The sequence below is a fragment of the Setaria viridis genome, chromosome 4 (genome assembly GCF_005286985.2).
Source record: "Setaria viridis chromosome 4, Setaria_viridis_v4.0, whole genome shotgun sequence".
In the NCBI taxonomy this organism is placed as follows: domain Eukaryota; kingdom Viridiplantae; phylum Streptophyta; class Magnoliopsida; order Poales; family Poaceae; genus Setaria; species Setaria viridis.
In genome coordinates, this window is record NC_048266.2 from 1,339,279 (window position 1) to 1,355,410 (window position 16,132).

The following is a 16,132-nucleotide window of genomic DNA, read 5'->3' on the forward strand; positions in this document are numbered from 1 at the left end:
CTGTCTCCCACATTTGAATTCCGGTGCCTCCAACCAACAACGTGTGTTCCCTCGAGGGTCGTGGCTTCACTCGGAAAAACTTCCGGAACAGTTGAAAGTGGGGTCTGATTCCCAGGAAAGCCTCACAAAAATGAACGAAGATTGCAAGTTGGAAGATCCCATTGGGGTTCAGATGAACCAACTTCAATTTATAGTAATCCAGTAAACCTCGAAAGAAATCTGAAGTTGGCAATGCAAGACCTCGCTCAATGAAGTGGGCAAAAATTACCGTCTTATTGGGATAGATCTTCAAAGGGCTGGCATTATCATAGGCAGATCTCCAGCTAATGAAGTCCTTGATCTTGGAGTAATTTGGTGGCTACGAGCGCATTGATTTCCTTCTCCTTCAGAGTTGATCGCTTCCAGGCAGCAACGGGATTGGATGGCACGGTCTGATTGGTTTTCCCATATTTGGGCATCGGCAACTACGACTCTTTCTTCTTGTCGGATCTTATCTTCTTCTCGCCTTCGCCCGGTTTGGATGCAACAGCCTTCCTCCCCATCGTTGATGTCACGAGCGTCTTCAGTCGCATACGCTCGGGGGCTACTTGGGGGGACTGTTGCGCAAGCATTTGGAGATTGAATAGTGGCGGCAGCGCTAGGGTCTCAGTGCGGAAGTTGGAAAGGCAAATGGCAAAGGTACAACAGAAGGGATAACTTCCTCCGTTATTTATAACAGTGGTACAGTAAAAACTACGCAAATGAATGGATTTCGAATAGAAGGATCCCAGAAATTAGGAAAACCTAATTGGCAGTTGCCTTTATCCCAAAAATAAGATCCGCTTTCATAGATGGTCACGTTGACCAAAGGTGATCCTTATACCCACCAAATTAGTCAGCTAAAGACTTGGGGGTTGTGTGCCACGTGTCCATCAACAGAAAGTTTTTTCTACGGGTTTTTAAGGGAAAAGTGATGCAAATTATAGATTGACCCTCAGCCTGATTTTGATTCATGGCTCGGGGGCTACTCCATATGGAGTCACTTCCATATAAAATTTAAGGTTGAAGGATACGAGACTAAGTTAAAATAAGGCTTGAGCACATTCTAGCCGCATGATAATTTTTGGGTACCTTTGAAGATTCAACTAGATGAAGTACTCGAAGAGCACCAAAACTAGTCGGTGAAGTCTACAAAAATACTCGGAACTGCTGCATTTGACTACAAAGTAATTGGGGGCTTGTCGTACATACATCTATGGGCCCACCAGAAGGTTTGGACAGTCCTAAATATGGGATTGGACACCGAGACGTATTTGACATGGAGACCATGATGCAGAACGGCGTAGTCTACATCGAAAAACAGGAACTAGTCGAGGATTAGGAAAGTACTCGTTGTAATAAGAGTAGAACTCCTCTGGTCGTATCCGACTAGTATTCTTAGTATTCTTGTAACCAACCGACCTGTAACCCTACCCCCGACTATATAAGGTGAGGCAGGGACCTCCTTCAAAGCAATTCAATCCAACCAACACACGGGACGTAGGGTATTACGCAATCTAGCAGCCCGAACCTGTCTAAATCATGTGTCTGTGTTTAGCTTCGAGTTACTAATCTCGACAAGCTCCACTAACTAAAACACTACCTCGGGCACCCCCTCAGTAGGTTGCCGAGTCTAAACACCGACACAAATCCCCTCCCAAACCTGAAATCTTGAAACCCTAATCGAATCGAAACTCATCAGAGTTGTAGTCGTCGGATAAGAATAGGCACCGAATGAGGAGGATGCGTATCTCGATTTGTTACTTTCTTGTTCTCGATTTGCTACATTTTTTTTTGCTTTTTTAATCTCCCAATATCCTTTCCCGTTCCCAAATCGGAGGGCTCTCGCGTCGCGATAGCACTAGATTTAGCGATTTATTATTGACTCGCTCGTTCAAGTTGACCTTCGGCTCGTGTGCACGGACGCTAGCCGACCCACCCAGCCCCATCGCCACCCGCTCGCGCGCTTGCTTCCGGCTTCCTCACGGACCACGGCGACCGCAACCGCGCGGCGCGGCCGGGATCACGCGCGCCAGTCGTGTTTCCGCGGCACGCTGCCCTCGCCAACAGCGCACGTGCACGGTGTACGCTTCACGGCTTGTTCTCAGCCGCTCAGGCGGCCGGTCCACTGTGGCATCGACCGCGTGACGCCGAGTTACTCCAGTTGCCACACAGAGCAAGCCCTCCAGCTTATCGACGTGGAGTCGTGGACATGTCTCAGGCTCATCAAACGTCAGTGGCTCACACACGAACTTGCACCTTTATTTCCTCAACACTCTTCCAAAATGTAGGAAACATTGAGACTACACAGGTGCCGTTCCTTTCATTTCCCAGGGAAGGAAGTGCGTGCCATCACATTTTCTTAAAAGCGTGCTGCGTGCACGGACCACAACGCCATCCAGCAGGTCTCACAGGTTCGCCGAAGGTGGGGACGACGGCGGCAGCAGGCCTTCCCTCTTGGCCATCTCGTACAGGGCTACGGCGCAGAGCGCCTTGGCATCCGCTGTCGACCGCCAGAGCTGGCCGTACGGGACCACGCGCAGCTTGATCAGCTCGCCGTGGTCGCGCAGCCCGGTCTCCTTCCCCTGGAGCGATCTTATGGTCTCCTCGTCCACGCGGCCCCTGTACAGGAACAGGCCGATCTCCTCGTCACAGCCGCCCTGGCAACGGAGGCGTTAGTCGGAGTTAGCAGGAACAGAATGCAATGTTTTGGACAGGCAGGGTTCCAAACACAGGCTCTTGCATACATTCATCTCCCAGCCAGCCCTTGTTTTGATTTTTTTTTTCAGAAAAATGCAATCTAGTACTACCAACTAACAAGGTTTTATCAATTAACTGGTCTTGACGCTTTTCATATGGATGGAAATCTGATTTTTTTATGTACATAGAGTGATGGACCAGGTGCTAGCAGTTACGCTGAGTTACCCTAATTATGTAATTCTTTTCGAGAAGAAAAGTTGTGCTACATAGTAGCAAACTGAGGGAAATGTCAGGCTAGTTACCGGTGATGGTAGCATTCGACCTCCAGTAGCAGGGTCCAGCAGTGCAGTAAGGTCAACCATGTCTTCTAGGTTCAACTTTATACCAGTTTCCTCTTCCACCTGTTAGCAATTAAGGATCACCCACACAAGAATATTGTATATAGTAATTAATGCTTTACAAATTCATGTGAATTTCCAACTGCAACACTGTTCAAAAATTTCCAACTGCAACAGCAATGTATTATAGCTTGTGCAAATCTGAAGCAGAGCCAGACAAAAACAGGACCAATACAATGCTGGCTTATTTCCTGTAGTATCATGTAAATTTCAGTGCATACTGTATTCAGAAGCCAAGATACTAACCTCACGAACTGCAGTGCCAACAAAATCACCTTTTTCATCATCTAGCATCCCAGCTGGCAGCTCCAACACGAATTTTCCAATAGGAACTCTAACCTAGAATTTCAATAGCAGTCAATAGGTGAATTTGCTAAGTGAATATGAAACCATGTGCTATGAATCATGGTACAATACCTGCTCGGTAAGAATAGCATATGTCTGCCCGTTAGACTCCAAAAGAATCAACACAGCAACAGCGGGCCCTCTTGCAAAGACGATTCCTGGAACCTAAATATACTGTCAAAAGATGGTATGAACTAAACCTTTGTCCTGCCAGTGCTAGAACCCCCACCCCCCACCCCCCCAAACCGATTTAAAGGCAGAAATTTCATCAGTGGATCTACGAAAGACGTCTCACAGTGATTTTTAATAAGCACATAACTGGACAGAAAACTTCAGATGATCATGGTACATGCCACATTCAGTGCCACAGTCAAGGCCCAAAAGCAAAGCTGTAATAAAATACACAGGTGTCAGGTGAGCTTCAATCCATATTCAGCACAAGCAAAGCCTGGCAGAAAATACAGATCTCTCTCAGTCCTGCGACACCCACCCTAAGCACCCATCTATCTCAACTCATTTGCTCCTCACCCAGTACCTTAGCAATTGTAAAGGGAAAAAAGGAGAAGTACTGCTCCTTTTTCCTAGGAGTAGCACACTATCACACATGTATAGACAAACATCAAGCACTACAATCAAGCAAGTTCTGATAAGAAATTTGGACTGCAAAGACCACTATTGTCAGTTCTAAGTGATCTCCAGCCATGAGGGGTATCTAAGATCTAAACAAACGCACCACATTAGTACAGGGAGATCATTGCCACTGGCTGATTTTTGTGTGCTTTGATCTCTTTTCTTTTTTGACCGTTTGCGTTTGTTTTCTATAGCTGTTTTCATTCTCTTCTCTATCAATATAAGTTCGGCAGATTTCCTCCCGACCGCTTAAAAAAGAAAACCCACATTATTAGCAACATTCCAATCAATTACCTTGGTTTTGGTTTCCTCGTCAATGATGTCAGCTTTGAACTTCATAAAGCCAACACGTTTCCCGAACATGTCAACCCCCTGCGGCGCAAATTCAGATACAAACAAGTGCAAAGTGAGAAATGCCATCCATTCACAAAGCACATTAACAATTTGCTCGGCAGAATCCTAGTGAATCTCAGCCATTTCGACCAAACAACCACAAACGCACCGCACCTGGATGAGGATTCGCGTGAGGTTCAATCTCCCGTAGGTGAGGACGCCCTTCTCCGACTGCAGGTTACTCAGCCACTGCTTGAAAAGCGAGGAATCCACCGCGTTCCTGCGCGTCGAGTCGCGACCAAACAACAGGAGACTAATCAGCGAGCTTTCCCTCCACCCAACCAGCAGATGGAATAGGAGAAGGAGCCCAGATGCTGACCTGAAGTCCGCCTCGGGGAGTCCCGGCGCACCCACGACGAGGACGGGGGCCGCGGCGCCGGGCACCTCGATCGTGGTGCTGGGCGGCGCCGAGGCAGAGGCTTCCGACGAGGCCATGCGAACGCCGCGGCGGCGGGTCGCTGCTCGTGCGACCGGGGAAGGGAAAGGGAAAGGGAGAGGCGGCAGCGGCGCACGGCGGCGGAAGCCAAGCAGACACCGTGCACGAGTACTCGCCGCTACCGCTGCCATGGTCTTCGCAGCGGGTCTCTAGAAGCTTCTCGCACGTGGAGCAAGCAATAACTCCATGGGCTGGAAATGGGCGAGGCCCCATTATTTTCGACCCAATTAGTGCAAAGCGTCATGGGCCTAAGCCCAGTAGGCTGACCAGCCCATGAGTAGGTTACTACCCTTGCAACCGAGCCGCACCGCGCACCACGGCGCAGACGGCGGCGGCGGCAACGGACTAATCAGCAACCGAGCGGGCGGCGGCGGAGGAGGAGGAGATGCCGGGGAAGGGGCAGCGGCGGAGGGAGAAGAACTACCGGGCGGCGCACGGCGGGGACTCGCGCCTGCCCCCGCCGCCGAAGCAGCGGGAGCTCGAGGCCATCCCGTCCAAGCTCCGCCGTCTTATCGCCTTCCAGAACAAGCACGACGACAACGCCAACGCGTTCTCAGGTGACTAATCTCCTTTCCTCTCTCAGGCCCTGCGACTAGCACATAGATAATCTGCCCAATCTCCTGTTCTACTCCATGACCTGACCCTGTGAGCGTTCTTCTGGTGGTGTTTGTTGCCCAGGAGGTGCTCGTGCTCCCGGGAAGCAAGATGATGGGTTAGGGAAGAACAGGCCGGCTAAAGACAAGGTAATTCCGGGGTAGAGTAGCGTAGATTAGGCTTCGCCTTTTGTCCTCAACTCTGCACTTTACTCCAGTTCACCTGATTCACTGTGTGTATTTCGATTAGGAGGCTGTTAAGAATTTGATGTGTTAGTTTCTTCACATTTTTCACTCTTCATGTTCTATGCTGTTTTTATAGAAAACTAAGAAGCAGACACCAGAGGCTCCAGCTGAAAGCAAAGCATCGGAGATCAAAGGTGGCCATGGTTTGGCTGCCAATGAGAATGTGAATGCAGAGGGAAGCAAGGGGAAGCGAAAGAGGGGGAAGGCTGTGGACCTTCGTTTCAAGGAATTGGAGGAGAATGTCTCAATTTCGAAGAAGCAAAAAAGGAAGAAGTAAGCCCTCCATAATGCCCTCATGCATGAAAGTACAAGATCCACTGCTATCTCATTAAAAGGTATAAACAATATCAACATGCCATACCATGAATTTCAGACATCTGGATGAGAAGAAAAAGAAGCGCAAGGGTAATAAGACGGAGACTCTTCCAGATTTTCCTGGGCGTGAGAAAGTAAAATTTGGGGAAGTTGTTGAGGCTCCACCAAAGTTGTCATTCCCGAAGGTACCTTCACTTCTCCACATCACTATATTTGTGAACTCCCTTTTTGTGATCTATTTTCTGCATTACACATCAATGGTTTTATACCTTTGTAGGTGAAGAGCACTTCAGATGCTTCTCGTGAGATGCTAAGGAAAGAGGCGATTGAGAATTACAGAAATATCAAAGGCTGGACATCAAGGCCTGGACTCCAGCTTCCAACACTAGCTGAAAATACATTCTTGTCCCCATAGATATTTTATCTGTTTATTATATCATTAACAAACTTGCTCTGTTTGTATCAGAGAAGTTTAGAGTATACTCTCTTGTAGGAAATTCTCAAACAAGCATTTCTGCTTGGGTTCCATGTTTTTGTTTCTGTTTACTTTCAAATCTTATCATTGCTGTGTTCTTGCAAATGGTTAGTATGTGCTTAAGAAAGTGTACTGACTGTTTGATCAGTGGTTTGGATTTTGGAAACATGGTGCCAATGTTTGGTTCCCTTTCATCCTTTGAGATGGCAATTGGAGTATAATATTATTCACCATAGTATAGTTGTGGAATACATAGATATTTCCATCAGTAACAAAGTATACAATAGCTTGTCTGGCAGTTCAAGTTGAACGGCGGTATGCATGCAAATGGAGGCCTTTATCCATGTGGAGGGTGAACATTGTTTTGTATGTAGCATCCTTGGATTCATCTGCCAGTTTGAACCTGAAGAAGTGTATCAGGGTGGCCGCCACAATCTTCATCTGCCTATATGCAAACTCCTTCCCCAAGCAAATACGGGGTCCCGCCTGATGATCAAAGAAAGACTTGGTAAATTCAAGTGTCTGCCTAAAAAGAAAACTCGACCACAGGGAGATGACATCAACATCCCACTGGCTGATGGCTAATGAAATTACTTGGCTTTCATTTAGACAGTAAATATTGCAGACTATTTTTCTTTAGCAAGAGAGCAGGATTTTGAATGCTACTGTCTTCTAATATTCTAAACTTTATCTATTCCTTTCTAATTATTTACAAGAATCTAGGCTTACCTATCATGAACCAGTAATGTTATAGTTGGATCTAGGTCCTCTCTAAACATGTGAGGGATGACCGTAACCAGTTATACTTACATTGAAGGATACAAATTTGTAAGGGCTCTCTTGCTGGAAGACTCCATTCACAAGCCATCTTTCAGGCCTGAAATCTTCAGCATCTTCACCCCAGAGGTATGTCATCCTCCCCATTGCATAAATCATGTAATTCATCCCATCTCCTTTTATCACTCTATAACCATTAGGTAGTACATCATCTTCTTCTGCCATCTTACCATCCTGTAAGAATGCCGCAGAATAAGTTCACAAAGGAAACATCAATGTCGGTAAAATACAAGTCTTTATGCAAACATAAAAAATACGATGTTTAGTGGAAATTTATTAAATTTATTTGCTGCGTAGCTACATAGCTTTATATTTGACTAATTAATTTTCTTCTTCTGATTATTGCAGAACAATAATTTTACATGCATACTTAAATATGGACTGCAATATCAAACTTCTAATAATTTTACATGGGCACAGAATTTTTGCAGACACCAAAAGACTATATTCATGGAGTTGTAATAGGTAGCACATTTTCACCTGAAACCATCTAAAGCTCCTTTGTAGTTAACCAGTTAAGTTCTTGTTAAGTAAGGATTCACAGGTATGTTAATAACGCCCTGCAGGTTATGGTAATCATTTGATGTCTGATCCAAATCAGGCTAAATTATGGTTGAATTTGTTTACTTGGATCCTAGTCTATGCAAGTGATACCCCACAGAGAATTTATTTGTACCAATGGAACAGCTGGATATAGCCGTAGTGTCTCAGAGATTGCAGCGTGGAGGTAGTGCATTTTGTCAATAGCACCTTCGTTCAATCTTGCAGTGAAGTCCTCTGTGTTGTTATCTTCCCTGGCCCACTCAACTGACTCATTGATTTCAAGGGCAACTTTATCCTGCACTAAAGGGTTCTTGCAGAGCATATAAAAGAACCAGGTGAGAGTGTTCCCAGTTGTGTCTTTTCCGGCGATCAGGAAGTTGAGGACTATGTCACGCAGGTACTGATCATTCATTGTCTCAGGGTCCGTTTTGCTCTGTATTATGAATCTTGATAGTATGTCTTCTCTAGCTCTCTACATGCATCACAAAGGAGAAGATAGAGTTTTACAAAGAGAAGATTTTGTAGAAGTGAATTTGGTTCAAAAGTGGATATCGCAGAAGTAAATCTGTGCAATATGTTTACTTTGTCTACAAACAGTGGATTCTAAGGTTACTAAAAAGTTATGGAGTACATGCTCCACAAGATATAAGAGCTGATAGGTGATAACTTATACAATCATCCACGGCCCTCAGAAACAGTTGTAAATTTAAACTGGTTTGCAAATGATGCTTGCTGTACGTATCCATCAGCAGATATAAATCGGTTTATCTTGTTAGGATGTGAAAAAAATGTGGATTATCGTGACTGGACACTAGGATCTCTTATTTCGGTGCTAGATTAAGTTTTATTCTTTAGCTTGTTACTAAAAAGCATAAAACTACATAAATGGCTGTATTTACACATTAACAAGATTATATTCAGGATAGAGTTTTGCAGCCCTTACATTATCTTGTCCATTCATTTGTTCTCTCTTTTGATGGATCAATTTCATCACGAAGTCATCAATGATCTGAATGTTCCTCTTAAGTTTGGCTTCTGATCCGATATTAAAATACCTTTTCAGCTTCCAGAATAGATCAACGTATCGGTGGTAAACAAGAGAGTTTGCCTCATCGAATGCATCGCTGAACTGAATGCTAGATTCATCTGTTCCAGATAGTGTGTTCAGCTCGAATCCGAATCCCACTTTGAAGATGGAATCCATAGTTGTTTTCATCAAAAGCTCCTACGAGAAGGTGCATTAATATATTTTGCCATCCAATAATTATTCATGAGAAGTACCAGGCTGGTCTATGAATATGTATTAGAGTTCAATCAAGTAACTGAACCTTTTCGGTGCATACATCCTCAAGCTGAATAAAATTAATCTTATGTTAGCTTATTTAATCCCTATATTAGCTTCACAAGGTACCTGCATCTTTATGGTAACACCTACTAGTATGGTCTTTTATATGACTTAACGACAATATGCACTTTTGTGTTAGTCGTAGAGGTACCTGCATGTTTATAATAGTTCCACTAGTTGCTGCAGAGGATATTTTATCTGCCAGCTTCCTAGCATTTGTTCTGAACACAACACTGCTGAATTCACGTAGCACTTTGGTTGAGAACTCATGGCTTGCCAGCTTCCTCTGGTGCCTCCACTTCTCCCCATCAGCTGCAAAAATCCCATCCCCAAAGAGATCCTTCATGACGCTATAATTGAAGATCCCCTTGTATCAGCATCAAACATGTTAAAAATTATATCTGTAAGCTCATATCGCAATAATCTGCCATACTTAAGTTAATCCATTGTTTGAAAGGTTAAATTATTTGATGATGTGACAACAATACTACATGTGTTGCAGGATGTAAGCTTCTGAGGAAGGAGCCCAGGGGATGGGAGAAAGAGGAGGGCAAAAGTGATGGATGGGCATGGAGAACCACCTTGCTGTATTTACTGGAGCTGGTCTTGAGGACATGCTCGATGATGACCGGGTCGGCGGTGTAGAACTCGCTGTGCCCAGGGTACACAAGCCTGCTGGTGGGATGCGCCAGCGCGTAATTCACATGCTCATCGAACAGCCTGTGGAAGTTGTTGAGCTGCCGGAACACGGTGCCGACGAGCGGCGGCCGGTCCCGGTCCTGGTCTCTCCGGGCGAACTCCCTGGCGCAGAAGACGGCGAAGGACGCCACGACGGCAAGGATGTAGAGGGTCACCGCCAGCAGCGCCGCCGCGAGCACCGAGAGCAAGCAGAGGCCTGCTGACGCCGCGAGGGAGGGTAGCTGGGAAGCCATTGGAGCTTCTGCTTACTCAGACCAAGTTGAATGTATTACATATATATCCTTCAGCCATGATATTCTCTTGTCCTTTTTTTTTCCGAACTGTTATGTTTTTGGTTTGGTCATTGACAAATGTCAATGTGCTCTGGATTGGAGCAGCAACTTTTGTTTTTCTATCGATGCCGTAGCCCCGTGTGATTGGGTAGTCTGGTATTGTACTGCAACATGATGTATCAGGATAGCGATAGCAAAGCTAGCTAAATTGTTGATTAGTTGGTGAGCACAGGAGTGGCAACTTGACAATGATAAGAGCGTCAGCATGGGCGTGGCAGTTGGGCTCTATCTTTCAGTGCTTCTGCCGCGTGACTGACACGGGCAACAGGCCAACGGTCCAAGGCTTCGTATCCGCTGGTTCCTTTGGTCCATATAAAATAGGTAGATGCCGCCGTATAGTGCGAACGTCGTTGCTACTGGTATATTATAAGTATATTGCTTCATTTCACATAGGGAATTTGGCTTTTTTTCCTGCGAATACATCAAAATTTTATTAACAGATTCATTGCGGAAAATTCTTTATTTTCAAAAATTATTTCAGGGCAGATGTTAATATTTTCATGGTGCCAACGATGGATTTTATTTATTTACTATGACGAACGTATCTATCGGGGCCATTCAGTCGCATAATATGAAAAAAATACCGTGGCCTTGGGCCATCCAACAACATTCCAACGGTAGTTTATTAGTGCATCGGCCATGTTGGTTCAATTCGTTCTTCAGGGTAATTAGAGTACAACAAATCACACTTTTAACCTTGACAAGTTATTCTCCCTTTTTAGAATATGTCCCATGCTGCTTCATTGTTCTTTTTTAGGTACTCGCCATGAGTTTCCACTAACTTCCTCCCAAGTACTATGTATTATACTTGTGCAATGTGTACATTTTTTCAGTACATGCAAAGGTTACAATAGCTCGTTTGGCCATTCATGCCGAACGTGGGTATGCATATAAATGAAGGCCTTTGTCCATGTGCAGGGTAAACATCACTTTGTATATTGGCTCCTTGGATTCGTCTTCCAGTTTGAACCTGAAGAAATGTACCATAGTAGCAGCCATGATCTTCATCTGCCTGTACGCAAAATCCTTCCCCAAACAGACGCGGAGGCCCGCCTGATCATGGAAGCAAGATTGGTCAAATGCAAATCGGTTGTCTAAAAGCTAATGAAATTATCTTCGGAAGTCTTGGTAACCTGAGGACTAATGAACACTGCCACGGTTTCTGCCGTTGGTTTGTATTTGTACCAACTTACTCATTCCGTAGTTGTCACCACTGACAATGAGTTAGCATGGTATTTTCCTACTTCAGTAAGAATGAAATGTTGAACACTTGTTTTTTTTTTCTCGCTCAAGCAACATAAGGCAAGAACTGAATAGCACAACCTTTCACTGTTTTATGTTTTAATGCTTTCTGTCAGTTTTGGTCTGGGCTGTGAGTCTCCAGTTATACTTACGTTAAAAGCCACAAACTTGTAAGGGTTCTCTTGCTGGAAGACTCCATTCACAAGCCATCTTTCAGGCCTGAATTCTTCAGCGTCCTCGCCCCAGAGGTATGTCATCCTTCCCATGGCATAAATCATGTAGTTCACTCCATCTCCTTTAGTCACTCTATGGCCATTAGGTAGCGTATCATCTTCATCTGCTATCTTACCATCCTGCAGGAATGCCAAACAAATATTGCCATTTGTTATAGTATATTTGGTTGCAAGAATCTTGAAGTTCTGATAGCATCTTAGCGTTAGATTGACCTGTCAATTTTGCCAGCAAGTTTTTCTTAACAAAAACTTATCGTCATTTTTTTTTGCAACTGATTCCTACAACCCTATCCCCATTAAGACATCCATAATAACTGAGTTTCTTGTTGGTGTTAAGTAAATATCCACAGGTCTTTCATGATTATCGTATAGGCTAACATGCCAAGTATGCTAAAACTACAACTTATGCTAGTCTTCAGCTCCATCATTATCTAAGCTAATCTACAGTTTCATGATTATGGTAAGTTACTGTGTAAGTAGGTACTCAACGTCAGATACAATTTTGATCCTGTATACCCTGCACGGTAATAGTTATTCGTACCACTGGAACAGCAGGATACAGACGGAGGGTCTCGGTGATTGCAGCATGAAGATAGGGCATGTTTTCGATAGCACCTTCATTCAATCTTGCAGTGAAGTTTTCAATGTTGTTATCTTCCTCGGCCCACTCAAGTGACTCATTGATTTCAGTTGCCACCTTATCCTGCACGACGGGGTTCTTGCATAGCATGTAGAAGAACCAGGAGAGAGTACTTGCTGAGGTGTCTTTCCCAGCAATTAGGAAGTTGAGGACTATGTCACGCAGGTAACGGTCATTCATTGTTTCAGGGTCCTCCTCACTTGCTAATATAAATCTTGTTAATATATCCTCTCTGCCTTTCTGCATGTGTCAAAGAGGAGATAAAATTAGAAGTAAAACAGTGAGGTGCGTTGTTTACCTTGTTTGCCCAAAAATTAATATCCTGATTCATACTGTAGGAAAATATAGTATGGCGTGAGAGAGTTTCTTACTTTCTTAGCAGTTGCATAGTCACGTCCATTCTTCATTTGCTCTCTCTTTTGATGGATCAAGTGCATTACAAAGTTGTCGATGATCTCTATGTCCCTCTTTAGTTTAGCTTCTGACCCAATATTAAGTAGCCTTTTCAGTTTCCAAAATATATCAACATATCGGTGGAAAACAAGGAAGTTTGCCTCATCGAAGGCCTCACTGAATTGCATGCTAGGTTCATCTGATCCAGATAGTGTGTTCAGCTCGAAACCAAATCCCACTTTGAAGATTGAATCCATAGTTGTTTTCATCAAAAGATCCTGAGGAAAATTGCATTAGATTGACTTGGCCTGCAATCAAGAGGGTGAAAATAAGGAGAACTTGCAATAAAATGGGTAGGAATAAGGAGAACTACCAGGATTGTATCTGAACTTTGTAGTTGAGTTTTTTTTTAATAACATGTAGTTGAGCTTGTTACTGAATTTTCGGAACAAGCTTGATTCCTAAAACTTTGAGCTCTGTTTCAAGTCAATTATTATGTTTGTTTGCTTGTTCCACAAACTGAGTTATAGATATCTCATTCAGCAGTGTTTATATGTTCGCTCCATCTTTCTCCAAAGAACAGCTATGTTAAATTCAGATTTAGATGTAGAATTTGCTTTGTTTTGACTTCCGTAAGTCAACTTGCTAAACTAAAACATAGAATAGGCTACAGCTACAAGTATACTCTAAGCACTTGTATCGTCCTTTCCATTTTATGATAATACTCATAGAAGTACCTGCATGTCTATTGCAGTTCCATTGGCTGCTGCAGATGAGATCTTCTCTGCCAGTTTTGCAGCATTTATTCTGAACACGACACTGCTGAAGTCGCGAAGCACTCTGGTCGAGAACTCGTGGCTTGCTAACTTCCTCTGGTGCCGCCACTTCTTGCCATCTGTTGCGAAAATTCCATCTCCAAAGAGATCCTTCATGATCTGAATGTTGAAGTCCCCCTGTGGATCAGGTTCGAAAGCCATCAGAACTGTGGACAAGCTCAATTTGTCCAAAGTCACTCAATTTACCCTTGTTTTTTAAGGTTAATAAACACAAGTAATCTGACTAAATTGAACATGAAAATGCAACACTGAAATTGTCCATGTTATTTTCATGGTAACACGGTATAACTTAATCAGAGCATGGCATTTTGTAGCATGCAGTCCACGTTTAAGAGAATACTCAAGTTTTGACCTTCCTTCACTTGAAGTTGCAGGACTTACTCATCTGAATATAGATTGAACAATACAGTGGCAGTGAGGGGAGATGGAAGATGATCAGCATGTAAAACCACCTTTCTGTATTTACTGAAGCTGGTCTTGAGGATATGCTCAATGACTTGTGGATCAGAGGTCCACAGCTCACTGTGCCCAAGAAAGAGGATCCTGCTGGTGCGATGGGCAAGCGCGTACTCCACATGCTCGTCGAAGAGCCTGTTGAAGTTCTTGAGCAGCCTGAACACTGTCCCGACTAGAGGTGGCCGGTCGTGAGCTCTCCAGGCATACTCTCTGATGCAGAAGACGGCGAAGGAAGCAACAACGCCCAGGATGTAGATGGTCACCGCCAGCAAGGCTATGGCGAGAGCTGAGAGCAAGCACAGGCCTGCGGTTGCTGCGAGGGAGGAGAGCTGGGAAGCCATTGGAGCTGCTACTTCCGCTGTTTTCTCAGAGCAAGAATGCAAGATTACCATTTGATTGTTTTTTTGGCCATTGAGCATAGGTGTCAAGATTACCATTTATAGAACAAGCGACGTGTGATTCATCGTGTGCAACAACGAATCACTCCTTTTTGCCACAAATTTGAACGCTGCGCTTAGCCGTTTGGTCTTCGTTTGGAGTAAAGATGAAATGCTTGTACCCTTGCTAATCCTTTGAGCGGACAATTAATTTGATCAGTTGGGCAGCAAAAACTTGACAGGGCCATCGGCAACGACGTAAAGTTATCGCATTCATCCATCTGTGTGTGCTGCTATCGTCCACTAGCAATCCAAGGTTTTCTTCGCCACCGGTGTGCCCTGCGTTTTCACCCACTTGCGATCGTATCCTTTTCGTAAGAGCGACTGGTTGCCTTCCTGATAGCGCTCCGAACAATCCGAGGTATGTGCATGATGCAATGCTTGGACTCTGGATTTCATGCATGTGAAGGTCCTGCTGTCCATAGCTATAGCCAGCAAAGTGGGGGTAAGTAAGTAATCTATCCATTTCATATTCCAAATTATAAGTCATTTTACCTGTAAGTCAAACTTATTTAGCTTTAGCTATGTATATAAGAATTGCATAAATATCTACAGCATCAAATTAGTTTAACTAGATAGACCATGAAACATATTTTCATACTTCATTTATTTGATATTGTAGATGTTAACATGTTTTTCCACAAGTTCGTTCAAAAAAACATGCTTTTCCATAAACTTGATGAAAATTAAAATTATTTAACTTACAATAAAGCTAAATCGGTCTATAATTTGAAACGAACGGAGTAGCATTAAGTTAGAGACTTAGAAGAAAAGAAACATCATGGTCAAGACACATAAATGGTTTGTACTCCCTCCGTTTTTATTTATAAGACATAGCATGACTTAGCACGGTCTTCCAAATTAAACTTTGACCATTCATTTATTTTATGTTATATTATTTATGGTTATAAATTTATGATTATTATAGAGTATATTTGATTATGAATTCCTGTATAAAGTTTACATTATAAAAATAAAAATATAGTTAAATTATTAGTTAAAAATTGTAAAGTTTGAATCATGATATAAACGAAGGAAGTAGTCATAGTCGAAGTAAGATACACGTGCAGATGATTGTGTCACACTTTCTAGTGGTTATAAAAGATGGGCAAGGGTTTTTATAAAGGGACATCGGGTATTTATTGACAAAGAGAGAAAAAAATAACATAGTACAATTTCTTTGCAAAAGGACCCAACTGGCCAACACAATTAAACAAACCCTCCTCCAACGATTGCACCACCACCACCATAAAAGAACTCGCCATCATCATCGCTTTCTGGAACAACTAAAGAGGAGCTGTATCTTGAGTTGCCAATGTAAAGACTACAACAACAGCCATCCGAAGATGCTACCAAAGACTGGCAAGTTCTGTCTCTCCTTTTTCCTCTCTTTGGCAAAACTGCAGCGGTGAATTTGATCGTACAACTTTGATTGAGTTTGGCAAAAACCTTTCCAGCCAAACGTTGGCAAAATCCAACCGAACCTTGGAGGTGTTCAAGTGATATGCCGCTCCTACTTTTACGGTCGATAAATGGACCACCGAACATAACAAAGTAATCATCGACGCCGCTCTCAGCTAGGTCGATAAC

At 43.6% G+C, this 16,132-nt stretch overlaps 4 protein-coding genes across 6 annotated transcripts; 1 reads left to right on the top strand and 3 right to left on the bottom strand.

Annotated features, from left to right (window-relative positions):
* Window positions 1–2,255: 2,255 nt before the first annotated feature.
* LOC117852805 (nudix hydrolase 14, chloroplastic) lies at window positions 2,256–5,074 on the bottom strand. Its single transcript, XM_034735078.2, has 7 exons — window positions 4,804–5,074; window positions 4,599–4,704; window positions 4,386–4,463; window positions 3,534–3,626; window positions 3,363–3,455; window positions 3,021–3,119; window positions 2,256–2,678 (listed from the first exon to the last, which is right to left on the bottom strand). The coding sequence occupies exons 1-7, from the start codon at window positions 5,049–5,051 to the stop codon at window positions 2,427–2,429; spliced, it is 969 nt and encodes a 322-aa protein (XP_034590969.1). The 5' UTR covers window positions 5,052–5,074; the 3' UTR covers window positions 2,256–2,426.
* A 161-nt stretch (window positions 5,075–5,235) lies between these two features.
* Window positions 5,236–6,743, top strand: LOC117852806 (uncharacterized). The gene is made up of 5 exons (XM_034735079.2): window positions 5,236–5,477; window positions 5,599–5,663; window positions 5,836–6,032; window positions 6,133–6,259; window positions 6,352–6,743. The coding sequence occupies exons 1-5, from the start codon at window positions 5,306–5,308 to the stop codon at window positions 6,487–6,489; spliced, it is 699 nt and encodes a 232-aa protein (XP_034590970.1). The 5' UTR covers window positions 5,236–5,305; the 3' UTR covers window positions 6,490–6,743.
* A 3-nt stretch (window positions 6,744–6,746) lies between these two features.
* On the bottom strand, window positions 6,747–10,303 carry LOC117852804 (cytochrome P450 704C1). 2 transcript variants are annotated; one of them, XM_034735073.2, is made up of 6 exons: window positions 9,856–10,294; window positions 9,426–9,641; window positions 8,873–9,154; window positions 8,063–8,401; window positions 7,360–7,560; window positions 6,747–7,035 (listed from the first exon to the last, which is right to left on the bottom strand). In XM_034735073.2, the coding sequence occupies exons 1-6, from the start codon at window positions 10,204–10,206 to the stop codon at window positions 6,850–6,852; spliced, it is 1,575 nt and encodes a 524-aa protein (XP_034590964.1). In that variant the 5' UTR covers window positions 10,207–10,294; the 3' UTR covers window positions 6,747–6,849. The 2 variants fall into 2 exon arrangements, with proteins under 2 accessions (XP_034590964.1, XP_034590965.1); XM_034735074.2 differs by lacking the exon at window positions 8,873–9,154 and having other exon boundaries at window positions 9,856–10,303.
* A 644-nt stretch (window positions 10,304–10,947) lies between these two features.
* LOC117852045 (cytochrome P450 704C1) lies at window positions 10,948–14,680 on the bottom strand. Of its 2 annotated transcripts, XM_034733967.1 has the most exons (7): window positions 14,540–14,680; window positions 14,102–14,463; window positions 13,551–13,766; window positions 12,792–13,091; window positions 12,322–12,660; window positions 11,700–11,900; window positions 10,948–11,358 (listed from the first exon to the last, which is right to left on the bottom strand). In XM_034733967.1, the coding sequence occupies exons 2-7, from the start codon at window positions 14,444–14,446 to the stop codon at window positions 11,173–11,175; spliced, it is 1,587 nt and encodes a 528-aa protein (XP_034589858.1). In that variant the 5' UTR covers window positions 14,447–14,463; window positions 14,540–14,680; the 3' UTR covers window positions 10,948–11,172. The 2 variants fall into 2 exon arrangements, with proteins under 2 accessions (XP_034589858.1, XP_034589857.1); XM_034733966.1 differs by lacking the exon at window positions 14,540–14,680 and having other exon boundaries at window positions 14,102–14,525.
* Window positions 14,681–16,132: the final 1,452 nt, after the last annotated feature.

Coding starts and splice junctions, on each gene's coding strand:
- LOC117852805 (XM_034735078.2), bottom strand. CDS start 5,051: ATGGCAGCGGTAGCGGCGAGTACTCGTGCACGGTGTCTGCTTGGCTTC. Junction 3,456..3,533: donor ATGCTATTCTTACCGAGCAG/GTATTGTACCAT, acceptor TTGAAATTCTAG/GTTAGAGTTCCTATTGGAAA. Junction 3,120..3,362: donor TTGGCACTGCAGTTCGTGAG/GTTAGTATCTTG, acceptor AATTGCTAACAG/GTGGAAGAGGAAACTGGTAT.
- LOC117852806 (XM_034735079.2), top strand. CDS start 5,306: ATGCCGGGGAAGGGGCAGCGGCGGAGGGAGAAGAACTACCGGGCGGCG. Junction 5,664..5,835: donor ACAGGCCGGCTAAAGACAAG/GTAATTCCGGGG, acceptor CTGTTTTTATAG/AAAACTAAGAAGCAGACACC. Junction 6,033..6,132: donor AAGAAGCAAAAAAGGAAGAA/GTAAGCCCTCCA, acceptor CATGAATTTCAG/ACATCTGGATGAGAAGAAAA.
- LOC117852804 (XM_034735073.2), bottom strand. CDS start 10,206: ATGGCTTCCCAGCTACCCTCCCTCGCGGCGTCAGCAGGCCTCTGCTTG. Junction 9,642..9,855: donor GCTCCAGTAAATACAGCAAG/GTGGTTCTCCAT, acceptor TGCTGATACAAG/GGGATCTTCAATTATAGCGT. Junction 8,402..8,872: donor AAATGAATGGACAAGATAAT/GTAAGGGCTGCA, acceptor TGATGCATGTAG/AGAGCTAGAGAAGACATACT.
- LOC117852045 (XM_034733966.1), bottom strand. CDS start 14,524: ATGCTCAATGGCCAAAAAAACAATCAAATGGTAATCTTGCATTCTTGC. Junction 13,767..14,101: donor GCTTCAGTAAATACAGAAAG/GTGGTTTTACAT, acceptor CCTGATCCACAG/GGGGACTTCAACATTCAGAT. Junction 12,661..12,791: donor ACTATGCAACTGCTAAGAAA/GTAAGAAACTCT, acceptor TGACACATGCAG/AAAGGCAGAGAGGATATATT.